The following is a 21,291-nucleotide window of genomic DNA, read 5'->3' on the forward strand; positions in this document are numbered from 1 at the left end:
TAAAAAGGCTTTATTTAAAACAAAAAGGAAAAAAGTCATAGCTTTGCAGAACTCTAGCATGTGTCTTTCCTGTTAAGAGTTTTAGCTGAATTTCAGAAAGCAAACTTTGCCCAAACACTCTGCTTCCACACAGCCATGGAACAGTGGAGGCTGGAAGGTAACTCTGGAGGCCACCTAACCCCACTTGACTGCTCAAAGCATGGTCATCTCGAGCAGGTTGCTCAGGCTCACAGCCTGTTTGGTTTTGAGTACCTCCAAAGATGGAGATTCCACAACCCCTCTGGGCAACCTGTGGAAGTGTTCAACTATCCTCACAATGAAATGGTTTTCTTGCATCTGAATGGAGTTTACTGTATCTCAGTTTGTGCCTTCTGCCCCTCCTCTGATTGCTGGCCACCACTGAGAAGTCAGTCTTCTTTACCCTTACCCATCAGGTATTTATTTACGCATGCTGGTAAGATCCCAAAGAACCTTCTCTTCTCCAGGCTGAACAATCCCAACTCTCCCAACTTCTCTTTGTATGACAGGGGCTCCATCTTTGCGACCCTTAAGTGGATCCGCTCTGGCACGTCCCTCTGGAGCTCTCTCATATTGGGGAGCTCCAGTGTCTCAAGAGGGCTGAGCAGAGGGGAAGGATCACCTCCCTGGGACTTGCTGGCAACGCTTTGCCTCAAGCGTTGCTGGTTCATGCTGGATGTGCTGTCTACCAGGTCCTTTCCTGCAAAGCTCCTTCGTGGCCGGCTGGCCCCAGCCTGCGCTGGTGCATGGGGTTTTACTCCTGCCCAGGTGCAGGACTCGGCATTTCCATGTGTTGAACTTCAGGAGGTTTGAAGTTTTTTCCAGCCTGATGAGGTCCCTCTGAATAGCAGCCGCAACCCTCTGGTGCATTAATCACTCCTGCAGGTTTTGCATCATGTGCAAACTTGCTGAGGGTGCACTCTGTCCCATCAGCCAGGTCATTAACAAAGATATTAAACAGTACTGGCTCCAGTAAATGATGACTTCAAGAGTACACCACTAGTGATTGACCACAGCCCTTTAAGCCAAACAGGTCAGCCAGATTTCAAACCATTTCGCTGTCTACTTACCTAGCCCAGGCTTCCTCAGTTTAATAATCAAGTGCCAAAAATCCTTCTGAAGTCAAGATAAACAACAGACACCACTACTGTTTAATCAATGTTAAATATATCTTAAGCCTCTAACATTTCTTCCTTCACTATATACTTGGACCATGTTTTTGCACATCACATCAAATCCTATTATTTCTCGTGAACTCTAACCATTACAAGCTGATACCTGAATTATTATAAAAACTTCAAACATACACATACCTGCAGTAGCAAGTGAAGTTCCACGATACTTTCATGTCTCTCTCACTTCACATAATCTGTATGTCTTACAATGCACCAGTACTTTAAAATTAATTTTCCAATAACTACCACAAAATCAAAGGCAATGGATAACAAAGCAAACAGATGACAGAGGACTGTGAGCAGATGAACACGAACACCTGAATACAAACAGGGACAAGAAGAATGAGGACTGACAGTGGGGTGAGGGAGGACAGGAAATAAGGGGTATGGGAAGGGAGGGTAAAGGGAAAGCTCTGGGATAAACTTCCTGTTGCATTTGCATATAAAACTCCACTGCAATTCAACCTCAGATTACTTTCTGCAGGCATCAGCACACATATGAACTGCTAGTTGTAGACAAAACCAGGTCTTAGAAGAAGCTCAGAGAGCCAGGAAGTCACAAGTCTCAGAAGCTTTCAGGAGATAAAGACAACGTGTATGTGAGGTCCAGCTGACTCACACAAGCCTAGACCAGTGGAGCAGGGAGATGAAGCACCATGCAATAACCTAGTCAGGCTTTCTACAGAAGAAAGGCAGTAATTTAGAAGGGGGGAAAAAAAGACCCAAACATACAGGATGGACTAAATCTAAACACTCTTGTCCTAGAGAAGTCCAGTGAAGACCTGGCAGAAGCCCGGGAAGACTGATCCTAAAGCAGCTCACACCTGTCCGTGAGAAATTCCTGACCAGAGCTATTTGCAGTAAAGGGCAGGAGTCTTCAGATGCCATGCGACATGACCTGAGAACAAACTGATTAGAGTCCAGAGAGTGAATAAAGGTCTTCTAGCACGTATAAAGATTTCTTTTGAAAGTTGTATTTTAGGTACAGCATTGTTATCCTTAAAAAAAATCCTGTCTGTGACCAAGCTGCTCTCTAAAGAATTCTGTACTTGGCTTCAATCAAGGGTGATGTTTGGGCTGAAAACCCTTCTTTTAGTCTAAGTAAAAAAAGGAACATTGGGTTCTACACAACGGCTGTAATAAATAAATAAATAAGTGGGAAAGAAAAACACTGTCCAAAACACATCAAACCCAGTCAAACTGTAAAGTGTATGAAGAGTTAAGAATGTTATAAATAACAACCACAAAATTAAAGGAGTTGGGGGAAGATGTTGCAGTTGTATGTGCCTCTGTGTTTTAAGCAGGAAAAAAAAAACAGCAAAATGCTGTGTGATCTCAGGAGAGATAGTTGGGGAAGGGGAGGTGGGGGTGTCTGGGTGTTGGGTTTGGAGTTTTAGGGGGGTTTTTTAGTACAGTACTTGCTAGACAGGCAGACTTGAAGACATCAGCAAAATAGCTGCTTGTTGCACTTGGTTTCTACTCTGCTTGAGCAAACAGAGCTCTGTTTACGTGCTTTGTAAATAAAGAGGACTACACATACACACAAAAAACCTCACAACCCTCAAATCACATAAGCTATTTCTCTTCCTGAGAGCAGCAACTTGGCAAAGCCTCTAGTATTAGCTAGCTCTTGGGCTCTTACCTTAGAAATAATACATGCCAGGTTTTCTGAATGCAGATGTCAGATAGCCAAGTATTGGCTGATAGACTTTGTGGGTCTGTGGGTTTTGCCTGCTTAGCTACCATGCAAAGGAACTGAGTAGTATCTTGATGCTTACAGGTCAAATTAATGACTGGCCTCCTTGTCCACCCTGGAGACACTACTCCCCTTCTGAACAAGGATGTATGATTGCTTTCTGCCTTTTTAAAATTGGCCCAAGAAATACTTTTTCATTGCTATTACCAGACAGCTCTTTTCTGGACTAGAACACATAGAAGCAGGATGTCTAGCCTGAGTTGCTTCATGTTCCAGAACTCCTTACTATTATTATGCATCCCTGCACTATCTACCTCAAATGGGTTTTGCAACAAGCACAGAATAAAGTTCAGCAAAGCAGCACTACTTGCTTATCGTCATTGCTGAGCTTTGCCTCCATTTCACCTCCAGCAGGTCTACATCCGAAGCAGAGTTATGTATTTAACATGTTGTAAGGAGATACCTCACTTTTCCTTTCCAGAATACAGGTCTATAAACTGAATAGAAGTTAAGCAGCAGACAAAACTCTGCAATGCTAAATTTCCATGAGACTGTGAAGCAGTAGTAAAGGAATTGCACATTTTGTATCCTCAGCTGATGTCAATCTTTTGGTTGCCCATGTCAGACCTAGATCCAGTTTTGGCAGGTGCTATGAGGCCCCTGGGAGACCAGTGTCAGGTTATCTGATTAAAGGCTAATCATAACAGAGACAGACCCAGCAAGGATCAGTGGAAAATAGGTGGAGAAACCCTAACAACCTGATCAGTGAAAATGGAGCACCTGAATCAGCTATTCCCAAGACCACCAATTAGACCATATTCCCCCAGTGTGAAACCACCAATATGAGTAAAGGAGGAAACCTCTCTCCCCAGAAATACCTTGAAAACTAAAGTTTACTGCCTTAAGGAGTACAGGACTTATTATAGGATGCAGGAAGGAAGAAGATCTGGGATTATGGAAACTTTATCAAGGGATTGTGAGAATATGTAAGACATTATGACACGTTTAAGGAAAAGCACTAGAGGTGGAGAGAGAGGGATAAAGGTGGATAAAGGAGAAACAAGCATGGGAAAACAGCAGGAAAAAAGGACAAATGGGCAGGTCCAGCGCAAATGGGTAGCTGGTCACTGCACTTGTCTGTCTGATCATGACGGTCTAAGCCATATTGTCACTGAACCCTATTTCTGCCATCTTTGTGGATGCACTTTCTATTCTGAACGTGTGCATGAACTCAAGCCAACTTCAAGCCAGACTGGTCAGCAAGTAGGTAAGAGGCCTAAGTACCAGCAACTGGAGTGAAAACACAGGCCTCAGGGGTTCACGGGTCTAGGTGCCAACAACAGGGGAGGAAAACCAACAGGTCAAGGCTTCAGCAACTACGTAGACCATTTAGAACTAGGGGGACCCATACAGCATGTGAGTGAGTTTCTGTGAAAATTCCACTAGTGAACATCCATCCTGAGGAGCTGGAAAGGAGGAAAAGGACTGGTCCTTCCATGCAGCTCTTGAGTGCTCTGTGCATGTTTATGTGGGTGCCACTAAAAGCACTGGTTTGAGCCTCTGTTGATCTATGTGGCCAGCTGCTGCATGGGAGCGTGTGCACACGCACACACCTTTATAGGGAATAAGCCTCATTGCCGGCTGGCCCTGGGGACACAGAACCACAGCAGCCTTGTGCTTACCTATTTTAGCTGGGACAGGAGATACGCCGCCAGGACCCAAAGCCCCCACATTTGGCTGCCTCTCACAATTGGCATGGCTAAAAGGGCATACACCTTTAGCAAGTTTCTTAGCAAAGCTATCAGTAACACTTTCAAGGTGAAGTGTATAAACCTGCCTTAGATCTGAGTTTGGGGTACTCTGTACCTGCCTAAGATGTCCTGGCATCTACTGGAACATACCCCACACAGTTTTGCTAAGGCATTTGGTAAACCATTGAGCATTTAAATGATAGTAAAAAAATAATGTATTCGCATTCTCAGGCAACATTCTACTCCAACTGGACGTCCCCTGGTGCTTTTAATAGCCCTTGAAATTCCTATGTGCTAAACACGGTTGAAAGGAATCTTAAATGGATCTTTCCTATGCACTTTCTTTTCAAGACAGGAATCAAGTGTATACCATTACAACAGAAGAGTAACACAAGTAAGACAAAAATACAGATGAAACAAAGTAGATATTTAATATGTTCCTGTAATCTGATTTACAAGTTTGCCTTGCGGAAACTTGTAAACAGATTTCCATAAAGAGCAACAGTACCTTTGACTACCAGTGGTCCGCAAAAGAATTCCTGCACTCTCTGGCAGCATACTACAGCCACGGTGCCCAAGGAAGAGGGTCTGTGCTAATTCATCATCTCAGTAATGCACCCACAGATATCAAGAGTACCTGTGAGAAAGGGGAAGGCTTTTTCCTTGATCACCAGTAATTTCAAAGTTCTGCATTCTTTGACTTCTGTTGTGAAACATAAGTGTTCTGAGGAAGGCTCTACCTTTTTTTATTTAGCTTTCTAGACTAATACTCTGAAACATTAATTACCTGGGAAGAAGCCAAGTGAGACTTCAAACTAAGTATATAAAGACTGTTTGTACTCTTATTCATATTGTATTAGAAATGAAATGTTTTAATTGACAAAAAGTACTTCTGAATCACTGTGGTTGATCATCTTTTCCGTATCTCCTAGAGAGGTCTTGGTCCAAAGCTGTATTACAGTCCTCTTGGAAGCAGACACTTGTCATAGCTATGACACGAAGTAGCAGTGGAAATTCCTGATTCTTCTCACATATGCAACAGGAGCCGTCGGAAAGGCTTTACACTGTCATACTGGGGATGACAAAGCACCACGCTGAGGAAACCACCACACGTGGTCTCCTATGGGTAAGGTAATCCTTTTATAGAGGGAGAAGAGCTAATTTCAAGCATCTTCCATTCCAGTTCATGGCATGGAATAAACAGAGGTTAATACGTCTGTTTGGTATGTGGGCATGGCAGGAACTGAATGCTTCTGTGGGCAGTGGCCACCGCAGCTCTAGATGACAGACAATGAGAATCTGCAGGTCCTGATGCTGGATACAGAATAACTAAACAGCTGTCCACTGAAACTAATAGGAATTTCAGACTCCTTTTCCACCTCCACAGAAAAATCGCTGCTTGATATTCTGATACAGTAGTCACAGAAGAAAATAACATCATCTCTTTATAGTAGTATTAATGACAAAAACAATTTTACTGGTTCTGCCAGAACTACTGCTAATATTTAAGCTTTGACAACACAGCACATAGGTTAAGAAGAGTTTCTGCATTCATATGGCCTCCTTTGCCCCCAGAAAAGATATACACTGCCCTACTCCCATGCACATTAGTACCAAGCACCAGAAGTGAGGACAAGTCCTTGCCTTCTTAGGAAGGCACTGAACATCCCAGTAGGTTTGGGACATAGGAAGTTGCTTCATGAAAACAAAGCACTGAATTCTTAAAATGTTTCATGTTACTCCAATGACATTTTTCCAAATAAGAAGTAGCTTTAAGGAATTATTCTCCCTTACACAGAATTACAGTGCTCCAGGTTTTGGAAAAATAGTCTTCTATATTTTAATATTGTGTTGGTTAATCTTGATGTTTCACAACCTTTCAAGAGAAGAAAATACTATTTTTTACTAAATGAGGGTATCAATAATTTACAGTTGTTTGTTGTTTTAGCAGACAAGAAGATAAATCTCACTCTACTCCACTCTTGTGAGACCCCACCTGCAGTACTGCAATCAGCTCTGAGGCCCACAACTTAAGAAGAAGGACGTGGACTGCTTGAGCAAGTCCAGAGGAGGCCACGAAGATGACCAGAGGGGCTGAAGCACTTCTCCTATGGAGACAGGCTGAGAGAGCTGGGCTTGTTCAGTCTAAAGAGAAGGCTCTGGGAGACATTCTGGGAGACATTAGAGCAGCCTTCCAGTACCTAAAGAGGCCTACAAGAAATCTGGAGAGGGACTTTTTACAAGGGCATGTAGTAACAGGACAAGGGGGAATGGCTTTAAATTGACAGAGGGCAGATTTAGATTAGATATTAGGAAGAAATTCTTTACTGTGAGGGTGGTGAGGCGCTGGCACAGGTTGCCCAGAGAAGCTGTGGCTGCCCCATCCCTGGCAGTGCTCAAGGCCAGGTTGGACAGGGCTTGGAGCAACCCGGCCTAATGGAAGGTATTCCTGCCCATGGCAGATGGTTGGAACCAGATGAGCTTTAAGGTCCCTTCCAACCCGAACCATTCTATGATTCTATGATAAAGTTACAATTAGCACACATTTATCAGTACAGAGAGGTTATTTAAAGTGCCTTCTGAACATCTTATTAAGCACAATGGCCAACATGTCATAGGATGTGGTTCTGGTCTTGAATATTGTCCAGTCATGGAAGAGAAGCAACCAACCACAGTGTGACTGGCCTAACGCTGTAATTAGAGGAGGAAAGCTGTGTAGACAAACTTGGTAAAGAACTGACACTCCTTTGTTTGTAGTATATATAACAGGCAGAGCATGGAGTTGCACACATTTGTTTTGCAATTGGAGCTTTACAGAATAAAGAGAAAGAGTGAAACAAAGGAAAGGGAAATAGCAAATCACTGTCCATCTAGTCACAAACAGCAGCATGAGTTTGGTAGGCATCCCAGATGAGACGACTTTCACATTTGTTTTTAAGGTAACAGTGACTGTCTGGATTTTACCAGAGTCTACCCAAGCCTTAGGGGGAGTCTTGATGAAAACGGAGAAGCACCTGGGGCAGATACTGGCTCGGGAGTGTAAAATTCTGGAAAACACAACTAGTAAAAGACCTTCTGGTCACAATACCCTTTGAACACAACAGGTATTTTTCAATCCAATGGAAAGACTGATCCTCTGAACCGCATGGCAGAATTCACAGCTACTCACAGCTACTCACAGCTACTCACAAGCCACAGTCTCCTGATAATATGCTTATAATACACAAAATACGCAACAAAACGGAATGCCTTACTTGGCATACGTTTGCTTAACCTGTTGCTTAGCATCTCTTGGTAACTACATCAGTTGCAGACCAATGAGAATACACATATCGCATCACAGTAAATGTACTGATTTTTATGAAGTGCTAAATACTTTATTCTTCATTTGTAAGCACATAATGTGAAGGTGCAGAAAACTACTAACTCATTTATCCTGTATCACAGCACAGTGACACAGAAATGCAGTTGTCTGGCACGGGTACCTATTGTTTCGTACAATCTATGAGGTAACGTTCCCTCACCATCTGTCAAGGGGCTTGGGGTGGACATTTTAGTGAAGTCAGGATTAAGACAGTGATTAGGCAAAAAGTTTCAAGTCATGAAACAGACTGAATGTGTGATACTAAAGGCTTTGCAAGAAATGACCCGTTATTTTTTCGCTGATATTTTACTGTGAAGTGGAACTGAAATACATGCTTACCTCAGATAAAGTATACTGTTAAAGTCCTAGTTTTCATGTATTTTACATGCATTTTTTTTTTAGCCACTGTTCTAATCATCACTCGATTGCTTCAATTAGTTTCCAGCGAACAGTCCTCATATAGGAAGATCTCATACAACCCCTCAGCACTTTCAATCTCTCCCTTTCCCAAATTTCTGTCATTCCAACAGTAAGTGCCAAACCCCAAGATTTGTGTTTTCAGAAGATATATTAGAAACCTCCTTGTAATAACTATCTCACAAATAACTGCATGATAAAAGGCTCATAAAGATAAAAAAAGGAAGAAAACCAAAAACAAACACACCTAAAAAATACCAACTCGTGCACAGAAGATCACTGACTAGTAGGGATACTAATGATATACTGCACTTGCAATGAAATACCAAAGACATTGATTCTCTTGCATATAGCAGAAATTCCAGATAGACACAGAAATAAAGTCTATTACTGAAAAATAAAATACACTTCAAATTCTAAATCTTTTCAAAGCCTACTGATGAACTGATATAGGCACTACCAACTCCAAAACAAGTGCTGTGTCCCCTAAAAATATCACCTCAAGTGAAAAAGCTGCTCTGCAAGTGGCTGCTTCTACACAGACTATTTCCTTTTTCTTTTCCCTAGACTAGCACAACAGCACATTGCAGCATTCCTGCTCTCTACATCCCTCTCATACTTCACTTAAAGGCCTTACACTCCAAAACAATAGCCTGTGAAACCTTTAATATGAAAAATACATAAAATACAGGGTTCCGTTTGGTCCAATTATAGTAATCTAAAATTAAGTATCTAGTCTAAGAGAGCTACAGAGGCACGCTGTCACCGAGCAGAGTTTGGAGAGCGCCTCCCTGGACAAACAGTTTAGGGCCCACATTAAGATAGGATTATTTCCTTCCTACTTCTGAGATAAAATACAATGAATAGTAGTATTAGCTTGCAATTCTGAAATAAAGGGGGGAAAAAATATACATTCTTCATTGTTATTGGTATCTTATTTTAAACAAAACTGAAAAAATAAAGTTCTCTGACTACTGAAAATAAATTTGGACTGCCCCAAAATGGAAGTGAGGTAATATTTCTTTTCCACTTCAAAAAGAAAATAAAGCAGGAAGACAGCTAAAGAAACGATGGTATTTAAAAAACATGCTTAGAAGTCAGTGGAACTGATGAAATAGTTGCATTATTTTGATAGTATTTATTGTTTCAGTGCTAGTTACATAAATAACAATAGAATTATCTTATAATGCCCTATTATCTAATAATTATTCCAACACATTTATCTGACACAGCAATGTCAGCTCAAACTAAATGTTGTGAACTGAAGGTTCTTCTACTTTTAAACATGTGTCTTATTTCTGTTCTTCATTACAAATGACACTTCTGCCTTAGGAGAAGTAGTGCATCCACAATTAAATTAAATAACTCCCCCCCCCACGTTCCTAAACCCAAAAAAATCCTTCAGCATCATAAACTTGTTCCACAATGCCTCTTACACCAACTAACATTATGTCTCTTAGAACAGGAAGCAGACAGACTCCAGCTTTTTTCTTCCTCCTCATTATTTTAGATTTCTTTCTCCTGTAATTTATCCCTGACTGCACTCTTGGCAGGACCTGATGAAGAAACCACGTAAAAGCACTAATACATTAATTTGCTCTGCAAAGATAAATCACAAAGCGAGAGACGTATACACAGCCCAAGGCTAAAAAAAAAAATAAAACCCAAACAACAAAAAAGCAAACACACAAAAACAACAGTCATCCTTAAACCTTGCACCACCCCACCCCAAATACTTTCACATATTGAATAACAAACTTTGCTGACCTACTGTCATTTGAAAGTATCCTCCCTTAGCTACTATTTATGAAATCCCTCAAAATCATGAAAATTGAATTATATACACTCTCTTTATCTACTTTAAGAGTGCTCATAAGTGGCTGCTATTCCTTTTAAAAAACACTGAGGCAGAAATTCACTTTAGACCAACATGGATACGCAGCCTTTGCAGCTAGACGTAAAAAGGCAGGTCAAATATTTCAGACTTCTCAGCCTTGCTAACAACCTTTACCACTAAATATCCTGTGGTCAAACTGCATTGCTAAGATGACATATATTTAGAATCCAAAATCAGAGCTAAAAAAATATTGAGTTCTCTGTACTAAATTTTTATGAAAAATACTATACACAGTAAAATTGCAGTCTAAAGAGTAGAAAGTGTTCCAGGTGGAAGAACCGACTTTTCTCAAAACGAAACAGAAACCACAAAGCCCTAAAAAGAGCAAAATAAGAAAATCTGTACAGCTCAAAGGCTTGACTACACTGTGCATAAGAACAGTGTGTAACTCATACAACAGAAAGGAAAGTATTTTTGCTTTCTTGGAGGCACAGCACAGCTTTCTTGAAGGGCTCCTGAAAGACTGTCCTCCTCCGTCTGGCTGCTGCTACTTGCTTTCTAATGATATTTGCAAGGCTGGGGAAAGTAACCTCACAAAGCCTCCACTGAAACATAAAGAAAATGGGGGAACATGGTAGTTAAATTACTGCTTAGTGGATAAAGAAACCAGGTGTGTGTCACATTGTAAGCATGCTGTAGGAAAACATTTCCACACTATACTTAAAGCTCAGACATCCAAACAAACCAATTCAGTGTAACAAGCTCCAGGTTACCTGATCCACTGTAACGTCCATGTGCACAGAGGCATCCGCAGTTACCCCGGCTGCCTTATCAACAAGGAGCGAGGACTTTGTCACAGGCTGTTAACACACACAGCAGCAACATTAACTACTTAGAAATCTAGGACTTACAGATGCTGCCTGATTGTATCTGCTTAATGAAATATCCCATAACACACAAAACACAGGTATCTTATTCCCTTCATCTGCAACTACAGTTTTTCTAGGGAGAAGATAAGGGGAAAGGAAGGAAGGATGTCACTACGAGTTAACGTCTCCAGTTTGTATTAATTTACTTTTCAAGGCTGAAATGTCTTTAAAATCTCAGAGGATTCTCGACAAAAGGGTTCATCTCGTGTTCTTACTAATCTCTCCTAAAAGCCTCTTAAAAACAAACCAACCAACTATTCTAAGAGAATGCTGCAAGATTCTAACATGTTGATCTTCCGTAACAGCCAAGCCATCCATTATATTCCAGCTTCCTTCTCAGGTTTTTTTCCCTCTAGGATAGGATAACATGTTGAACTTGCCAAGTGAGCAGGAAAGCCTACAAATGCTAAACTGTCTTGTAAAAACAAAAACCAACCAAAGAAAGAGGCAAGTAATGAGCTTCTCTGTTTTCATTTTATGTTTCTGTAAATGCACAGAGGACCTCCCCTCCCTCCCCTCTGCTATGCAAGCACTGTCTAGCAGTGTCTGCTAGTGTGGAAAACCAGAAACAAGCCATGGACTCTTTCAGATCTTCCATCTGACATTTCCACCCAGAGAACTCAAGCGTCTCGAAAAGACCAACCATCAGAAGCAAGGTTAAAAACTAGTAATAAAATATGCAAGCACAAATTCCCTTGCTGTGTTTGTCAAACACATGCATAATTTCATATTCATACGGTATGAACACACACTGCAATTTTGCTACACAGCAGATTGAGGACAGTTTTAGCAGTTCAGACACTCAATACCACAATGTTTATTTTTTCTTTAAAAACTTTTATACAGCAATTTTAAAAGGGCCTTGAAAGGAACTGGCAGCTAATAGGAGAGGCAGCACTGTTTCATAACAGCTTGCACAAAAATTCCAGCTATTTTTAGATAGGTGAAAAGAATGTGGTTATTAAAAAAAAAATAATCTCAGATTATACATAAAGTTGTTTTCATTTACAACTGACCACGTAAATTGTGCAGCTGATGTGTCAAATCAATCTCCCGATAAACAGTACCACATATTTAAATCCTCAGAAGAAATCTACATGCATATACAACATTGACATTTTAATCTTTATTACAAGATAAAGCATCATGCTGTTACAAAAATATTACTTTTTAATGAATGGCCTTTAAATGGATCTCAGACAAATGCATCATTTTCTAAGTATGTGCTATAATCCTTTACAGGGACCTATTTGTCTAGGACTATCAGTTCAACTGTGAGCACATTTTGCCCAAAACCAGGCTGATCAGTTTTAGGGTGCTGTGTAACATCCATATTTATAAAATAAATATCTATATTACATACCAAATTCCCCCACAGCAATGCCAACAAAAGCCTTTCCAAAAATCAAGTTAACACCTGTTTCCTCTACTATTTTCACCCCATCATCCTCTTCGTTATCACCACCATTTTATTAGTCTTGTATTTAAAAATTTTAGGCATCAGGGTGGGACAGAGGAAAACAAATAAACCTTAAGGTTTTCTTTCATGGTTCTTAATTTGGGATAAATAAATAAATAAAGTATCTCTCAACGCTCTTCTTATATTTCTCCATTTTGGTAAGGTGACTTAACAACCCATTCCCCCCCACCATTTTCTGTATTTCTCATTGCTGATATTTTGTTATACTACAGCTGGTGAAAGGCAATGCAGTTTGCTTCTGCGTATCTTACACAAATATAAATCAAATTAAGCTGCTCATTTTGTTTTTTAAAACCATGCCACACAGCACTCTTCCATTCTGAAAGATGCCTTTTAGCCTGCTTCTTTAAGACAGTTTCCAGTGCATTATCACGTCCTTCTATGCTGAGCCATTCATTAAAATATACTTCAGACAATAATTTCAGCTAAACATACAGTTTGAGTGCTTAAATATGGGGGGTTTTGCCAATGTCCAATGTTAACATGGCAAAATAGAACGTTCGGATGGTTTTTTGCATACAGCCAAAAAGATTACTGTAAATAATTTTGGGTGGAAAAAAAAGAAATCTGTTGCTTTGGATTTAAGCAATTCTGCAAATAAAAACCTCTTCTAGAATTCAGCCGCAAGCAAAGCAGAAGTGAGCAGGGCTGGATCACTGAAAATCGACAAAATAATCAGCAGATTATTTTATGTCAGAAAACTTAAATGTGCATTTAGTACCCCGGAATATTTCTTCGAAACGAAACAGCTACTTGAAATTGTAATAATCTGACTGGCAGATAAAATAATTGCTTTAAAAACACTTCTGAGTCATTTTGTCCTTACCTGCAGGCATGAACCATTACTGCATGCAGCGACTGCTCCATTTCCTAGCACAGACTTGAACAAGGATCACATCTATCTCACAGAATGTGACTAATTGGAGGATTTGCGATTCCTGAGCTACTTTGCAAAGGACACTCCCTTTCCACATAACAGGACACGAAACGCTTCACCAAGTTCTATCTCCTATGCATCTAAATTGAAAGGAACCCTTTGCAACCGTGGAACGGTTTCCTGCAACACAAGAATGCGAGGTCTTTACAGGCGAATTTAGAGATGCTGTTTGCACGGCAGTGGGAAGGAGCAGGGTCTGCAGCACCAGCACACACAAGCCAGCAGCCTGCTGTAGTATGAATCGCATGCTACAGCCCGGCAGGCTTCATTAAAAAAGAAATAATAAAATGATAAAACAAATCTCTGCAAAAACGCACAAAGCTTAACCGAAAAGAGAGGTTCGATGGATGCGGTACAATAACCAGCATGCAGAACGTACAGAACGCCAGCAAACGTGCCGAGGGAAGGAGCACAGCCCTGCGCGCCGCTCGGCAGTGCTACACCATGAACCGCTCATGCAGGAGATGCAGCTGTACCTTTCTGAAGAGGACGACTTCTCAGAGTTAACTGACATCAGCAGCTCAATCTTCTGCTTGATTTCTGGAAAAATCAGAAAATATTCACAACCGAGACCGCCTGCCCTCGCTTTCCACAGCCTTACTGCCCAGGCGACTTCGCTTCCCTACGCCCTTTTGTCCGGGAGGAGGCCGCAGGACCCGGCGCCTGTGCGAGCCCGGCCCAGCCGCGCTGAGGGGACGAGGCGGGAGGCGCCGCGCCGGACCGCGCACATGACTGCGCACGGCGGCGGGCGGAACCATTCCGCGGGCGGAACCATTCCGCGGGCGGGGAGGGGGGGAGCGCCTCGCCTCAGCGGCGGCCGGCACGGCTACCGGGCGGGTCCTGCCGCAGCCGCTGCCAGCGGGCGCGCGGAGGGGAGCTCCTCAGGGGGGAAATCCCGAAACGAAGGATTTATGGCAGGGATGAGCTTCCCGGTTCGTTACTGAAGCTGTGTCGGGCACCCTCGAAAAGCTTCAGATCGAGAGCCCTGAAAAATATGGCTCTTTGAATCATTTTTGTCACAAAGAATCAAGTCTTAAATCACTACTTTCATACGCGGGTTGGAAATCAGACGTGGGAAACACCACGCATATTATATTTATATTTCAGTGCCCTGCCTCTCATTTCCTCCTAATATACTTTGAACAGTAGTATTTAATCTTCCCCCATGTATTTAGTATCCACTAACCGCCACCCTGGCACTGGCAACAAACACGCACCAGGCCAACATGGGCCCACACCGCAGCACTGCCGTGACCAGCACCGGCACCCAGCCCTTACACCACGGGGACATGTGTCCTCATCCCACCTCTCACTGGTACCACAAAGCCAAAGCAGAACAGAGTTCACCAGGAGTTCTGTGATCGGGAGGTCTGTGACCCATAAAACCCCAAAGAACAATGTCACAGATGCAAGCATCATCGTAAGATCCTACCCTCACCACAGACCGTAGTGCCACCTATGGAAATAGTGGTAAGACTTGTGCAACGTGGACTATATCCACTTGTTTATAACTAAAGTAAACTTCAGCTGTTTGGGATTAACTATTCTACAAGGAGAGCTTTAACCTCTTTCTTTCTTTACACATACTTCACATACAAAGCCTCAGAAATTTCTGAGAACAGAAGAGAAACTAGATTTTTCTTTTTTAACCAAAGTTAAAAAATTATTACTACTTAAATGAGTTTATCACTCTCATGCTCTGGTAGAAGGGTTGCAAATTAGCCATGATCATCACCTGGTTAAGCATATGCCACTTTTCTTCCCAAAACATACTGACCAGAGATACCTCCACACAGAGCCCCACTTCTAACACCCAGACTAGATAGATGCTTCTCAAAGCTTCCAAGACAAGTCTTTGAAACTCCAGTATGCCAACAACTAGCTTCACTGTGTGCCTGCAAGCACCATGCAGAACTCCCTTTACCATTGCCCATCCCAGGCAGCAGGTACTTTTCCAGTCACAGATGCCAGGAGACTTCTTTGCCCATCCAGACTCATCCCAACACAAGCAGAAGTTCAGTTGCCACAGGAACATCCACGCTGGCGGCTGGGAAATCTCCCAGGCTCTGGGCAGCTTCAGAGGTGCACCATGCTGAAGAACAAGCTGGCTGATCTAGTCTCTTGGACCTCATTACCGCAAGGTCAAAGCAGTTCTCGTGTAGGCCATGTGCATTTTCCCTTCTATGCCTCAGTTCTCCAGCTTGCTGTATTGCAACATCAACCGAACTCCCTGGGGTACTGGGGTTTTTCCAGTTAAAAAACAAGCCAACAACCAGATAAAACACCAGTGAGCACCCCCAAACAACAAATCAGATACTTCTGTAATCAGTGCAGTCTCAAAAATGGCTATTAAGTAGGACTTAGAACTGCACAGTGTCTAAGAACTGAAAATACTGAATATTCATCCCATCAGTGAAAGACCCACTCACATTACAGTAAAAAAAGTCTGATGTGTCATTAAGAACTATGCAGTACTGCATAAAAGCTCCACAAAGGGCTTTAATACCTCTTCATTTTCAACTATACAATCACACAGTTATTTTAATACAGATTTTTAGTGCAACATATAACGTTGGTGCTGATTACACAAATCATGGAGTGCACTGGATATATTGTTACCTATTTAAACATCTACTGCAGGACTGAACCAGGTATTCAGAACACTGCAAAAACGTTTCTGTGAAAGAGACTGCCTTTAAGAAAATTCAGAAATAAACTACTTTGACAAGTGTCTGAATACAGACTACTTCGTATTACAGAGGTTAAAAGAAAGTATATGTACTTTTTTTCTTAAGGACCAGCACACCTGCAATTCCTTATGGATTCTCTCTGTTCATGCTCTGACCCAATATGGCTCAACAAGAACAAGATGCTCCGTTGCACATTGTGAAAACACACTGGAGTTGTCAGCACTAAAAGCTACACCACAGACATTTCTGTGGGATGGAGGAGACTAAAGGTTTGGACAGCTTTGTGGAGAAAACTTAGCCCTTCAGTGCTCTACTTTTTTTCCCTCTTCTGTATGAAGGAATGTTAGAAGACAGCTCTCTCAGTTGTTTATCCTCACTTTTGGACAGAGATAAAATGGACAATTTGGAGGCGTAAACTAAAGATCATTGCCCCTACCACAGACCCTTGACACTGACTAAATCTGTTCCTCAATCTCTTAATGCAACAATTTTTTAATTCCATCTGAAGATATTTAACCTGTTAAAATTTAAAATGGATTATATAAACATATTAACAACATAAGATTTCATGGCAAAATGATATCCACAGAGCTTGGAATAAAGTTATCAACTGATCCATTCCATAAGCAAGGCTCTATATAGGGTTTTCAATGGATGCCTAGAGATTATTACACTTACACTTTATTGCTAACAACACACTACAAGATGTTAAAAACAAAATCAAAGACAAGCTACTTCTCTCCAAACTTGGAAGTGCCTGGATGCTCTAAGAGATGCACAAGGACATTTCTCTCTAATGGTATTCCAACACATAATTGAGTTTTACTTCTGGCAACAAAGATTCATTTAATAGAGCAATAAGAACTTAAATGAAATGAGATGTCACAGAAAAAAAAATTCTAGCATCATTAATGAGTGTTCCATTCCACAGGTTGATAAAACCTCCAGTACAAGGTTTTGAGGTTTTTCTTTCTTTCCCCTCTGCTTCTCTCCTGTGAATTCGAAATATTTTCTTATTTGGGATTTACCTATCTTTTGCCTCTGCTGAGATTTTTGCAAATGGACCCATTTGGTTCATTTTCAAAAGCAAATCTGTACACATCCATACTGTGTACCCCAAAGGTCAGGCCAATACCACCATTATCACTCCTGATACAAAACCCACACTGGAAATAATATCACCAAAACCAGACATATGAGTTTTACACTAAATGCCTTTTAGCCCAGAAGATTAAAAAGGCTGCAGAAACATCAATGTTATCACTTGTTTAGTTTGATTATTTATAAATTACATGTCCAGAAATCTGGGCTCTTTTACAGAATTTATTAGAACATACAAATTGCATCCCAAGTCCAAATAAAAAAAGAGAAAACCCTTCAAATTCTGGTTATTCTACCACCCACTCAACCAGCCTTTGCAGCCCAGAGAATGCAAATCACAGTAATAGTTGTTAACCTCCAAGTAAAATAAAAAGTTTTAGTGCTGTGGCACAGGGGTAAATGCTGGGCTATTCAGGACCTGTTACAATTCAATGAACACCACCTTTAATGGCTTTTATGAGTTATTGGATGCCTGTATTGATCAGCACAGAGACATACAGTGAATCTCTGCTTAGGGAGCCAACACTTATGTTCTCACTGAAGATTTTTGGCCTGTCCTGATTTCAGAGGCAACAAAAAGATGGCACTGTAAGTAGAACCACATCCAGAGGAACAGATCATAACACTCTGGCTGAAAAAAAATGAATGAAAATCAGTGCCTGCAAGTCTCAAAGCAGCAGCTAACACAATAGATTTCCCGAGCTACAAAATTACAATCAACTCAGGTATGGGCAGCAGTATCATTGTCACCAACTTCTCAGTGGTTTCATGCACTTTATCAGCTCACTTTGAGTGATTTTACTCTGTGTACAGATCAAGTGGCAGACAATTGGCTCTCATCCAAGGCCTGAGCGAAGCAGACACACTAAGTCTCTAAAGCTGTACTACTGAAGCTGCAATTGAATGAAAACAAAAAACAAGCTCAGAAAGGCTCTGCACTGCCCAAAATGGCTTCATAATCATCACATTTTTGTTTTTTTAAACCAAAGCAAAGCAGAGATTAACCATTTACAGGGATCTGTGCTCAGCTTTTTGGGTTGGTTTTTTTTAGGTCAGTTGTTTGCCCTCTCTGAGATGTTCAGGTGTAGGTTGTGGGTTAGATCAGAGAACAAGGTATCAGATACAAGTTAAAATAGGAAGGAATCTCCTTTTTCAGAGAGATCATTTGCTCTGCCAGAAAAAGAGGAGACTGGAGGCTTGGAAAAATGGAGAGAAGAGCCCTACAAAGCGATACTGGCAGTTTCTAAACTCAAAGGGGATTTGTAGGAGAGCATCATGCCAAAGGCTCCAAGAAGCCTAAAGCTTCCACAACGAATCTAGAACAAACTGCCTCAGAAAGGGTAAGGGGGAAATAACTCTCAAGACAAGCCAAAGATGAGAAGCTATTTTGTTTCAATAATGTTAAAGAACAAGAAAAAAAAAAAAATCTGATATGGAAATTGGGAACCTCTGAGGAAAATACACATAATCTGGAAAAAAAAAAAGAGAACAGGAAGCAGGTCTAGCCTGGAGTTCTGTTTGGTTTTGCCAGTAAATAAAAAACAAGAGTTCTCTACAATAAAGGAAAAAAAAAAAACCCTAGCTGCTGCTTAAGCACAGATGGGTAAGTGCAGACAAGGTATACGACATATACAACACTGCACAGACTGTTCCCTATGACATATGGGTACAGGTCAGTATTTCAAAGTCAACTGACAGAAGTCTCTGTTTCGCTAAAAACTTAACCATATCTATTACAAACAGGTTATCTCGTGGTGTACAACACATTCATCAGTCAAGATTAAAATATTTTACTGACAGTTCATGTATTAAGTTTATCCAGGGCAGAGAACCACTGTTGCAGAACTCAACTAACACAGCTTGCTTTTTTTTTTTTCTTTATTTATTTCCTTTTGGGAAAAGGGAGAGAGAAAAAGTGGCAGCTGAACATACTGCTTTCAATTTGTTGTGATGTAAACTCCTGACACATCAAATTCCATACATCCCTTTTAAAATGAACATTATACTAAACAGATGCAAGAAAAATATACTTTGTTTTTAATTAATAAGTAAGCTTATGCGCGTTTTGTTAATCTAGCCTGATCATAGACTATCAGGTTCAGTGCTTTTCTTCCATCTTCTGTGCAGTGTATATGTTAAGACACAGGCCCAAGACTCCCCCTGCTTTTTTTTTTTTCTTTTCTTAAGAAACCATAGGTTGCATCTGGCCTTTTCCTGGCAATCTCAGACATACAGAAACACTGATTTTACACATTTCAGTTATACTTAAAACTCTACTGGAATCATCTACTTGGCTACTTTTAAAGAATATTCATACAAGGATGCTGGAGAGGGACTCTTCATCAGCGACTGTACTGATAGGACAAGAGGGAATGGGTTTAAACTTAAACAGGGGAAGTTCAGGTTAGATACAAGGAAGTTCTTCCCTGTGAGGGTGGTGAGGCACTGGAATTGGTTGCCCAAAGAAGTAGTGAATGCTCCATCCCTGACAGTGTTCAAGGCCAGGTTGGACAGAGCCTTTGGTGACATGGTCTAGTGTGAGGCGTCCCTGCCTATGGCAGGGGGTTGGAGCTAGATGACCTTAACCTTTAGGTTGGAGCTAGATGACCTTTCCAACCCAAACCATTCTATGATTCTATGAATATATTCATAGTGAGATCACTGCTATCCTTCCAAAGTGAGATTTTTATACCTGCCTTGAGGTTGAAAAATAGCACTTTACAGAATACTCTGAGGAAAACCTGTTTTCCTCCAAAACAGCTGCCACCTCATTAGTACCCAAGAGATAAGTCTATTCTGCTTCTTAAAGACAGACATCTTTCATCCAGGTGACACTGCTTGTTGTTTAGCGCTGTTCTCATTAATACAAATGGAAGCAAAAGCCAAATCTGAAGGGCCGCATATACCTTTAATGGTTGCTGTTCCTTATTTTGCAGAGGAAAATTGAAGACCATTCATTGAGAACTTACTGAACGATGGTTTTTTATTCAAGAAAAATGGCAACACTAGCACTATCATTTTAAAACTTCATTTCACTGTAATGAGGACAAGGGAAAGCATGGGATACAGAAAGGAATGAAACACTGTAGGGAGGAAGCAGACACTGCAGGAGGTCTCAGGGTGGAAACCAGAAGCTTGAGAACATCCACCCTACAGTCAGGTTTGTTTCTGCTTCTCCAAAAGGAAAAAAAGGCATACAAATACACAGATGAATTTGCCTTTCACTTGTTTAAATATTTAGTTTCCAAATACATAAATATACAGCCTAAGTCACATACTTTATACCTCTGAAGAATTTTTAACAGTCAAATACTTGAGCTTCTTGTTTACATTTATATATAGAAATCTTTGAAGGAAGTTTATAGATAAACTTGAGGAAGCATCAGGTAGTAAAGAAGAAAAGCATTAAGATATGCCACAATTACTCTAAAAATGGCCCATTATAAACCCAGGGAAACAAAATTACAGTTAAACTTAAAAGAAATTCAAATACATAGGTTAAGTCACCCACGTAACTTAAACTAAGCCATGTTGACATAAGCTGGCATTTGATCTTTTGCCAGGCTGGAGTATTCATTAACAAAGTGCTGACTGAAAAAAAGATGACATTAAGAGGAATTCTTCATTCCAGTAGTTCTCCTGGGTCTGCAGCATTTGCTGCGTACCAGATGCACGCCCAGCACCAACTTGTTGCTTTTCCCTCCCTGCTCCCCTCTCAGGGCAATAACCAGCTCTGCCAATGTTTGTTTGGAATTCTGCGGTTGGACAAAAAGCCATTCTTCAAAGGAAAAAAAAAATAAAGAAAATTTAAACTTCTTTTTTCATAACTACTTCTCAGGGTAAATACCAGTAAAGCACAAAGAAAACATTATTAGCCCCAAATATGACTCTGCTTT

At 40.9% G+C, this 21,291-nt stretch overlaps 1 protein-coding gene across 5 annotated transcripts in view; it reads right to left on the reverse strand.

The window, feature by feature from the left end:
- The window catches only part of SRPK2 (SRSF protein kinase 2), a 144,028-nt gene that overhangs the window by 83,747 nt on the left and 38,990 nt on the right, over positions 1-21,291 (reverse strand). Inside the window, exon 3 of one of the 5 annotated variants that reach the window (XM_030478861.1) lies at positions 14,081-14,144. The exons of 2 other annotated variants lie outside the window; for them this stretch is intronic. In XM_030478861.1, coding sequence (XP_030334721.1) covers positions 14,081-14,118 — 38 coding nt within the window. In that variant the 5' untranslated portion in view covers positions 14,119-14,144. Of the gene's footprint in view, positions 1-13,493; positions 13,584-14,080; positions 14,368-21,291 lie in introns of those variants that run through there. 2 more of the 5 variants (XM_030478860.1, XM_030478859.1) reach the window with 2 other exon arrangements.

Source organism: Strigops habroptila, chromosome 3 (assembly GCF_004027225.2).
Source record: "Strigops habroptila isolate Jane chromosome 3, bStrHab1.2.pri, whole genome shotgun sequence".
Lineage (NCBI taxonomy): Eukaryota > Metazoa > Chordata > Aves > Psittaciformes > Psittacidae > Strigops > Strigops habroptila.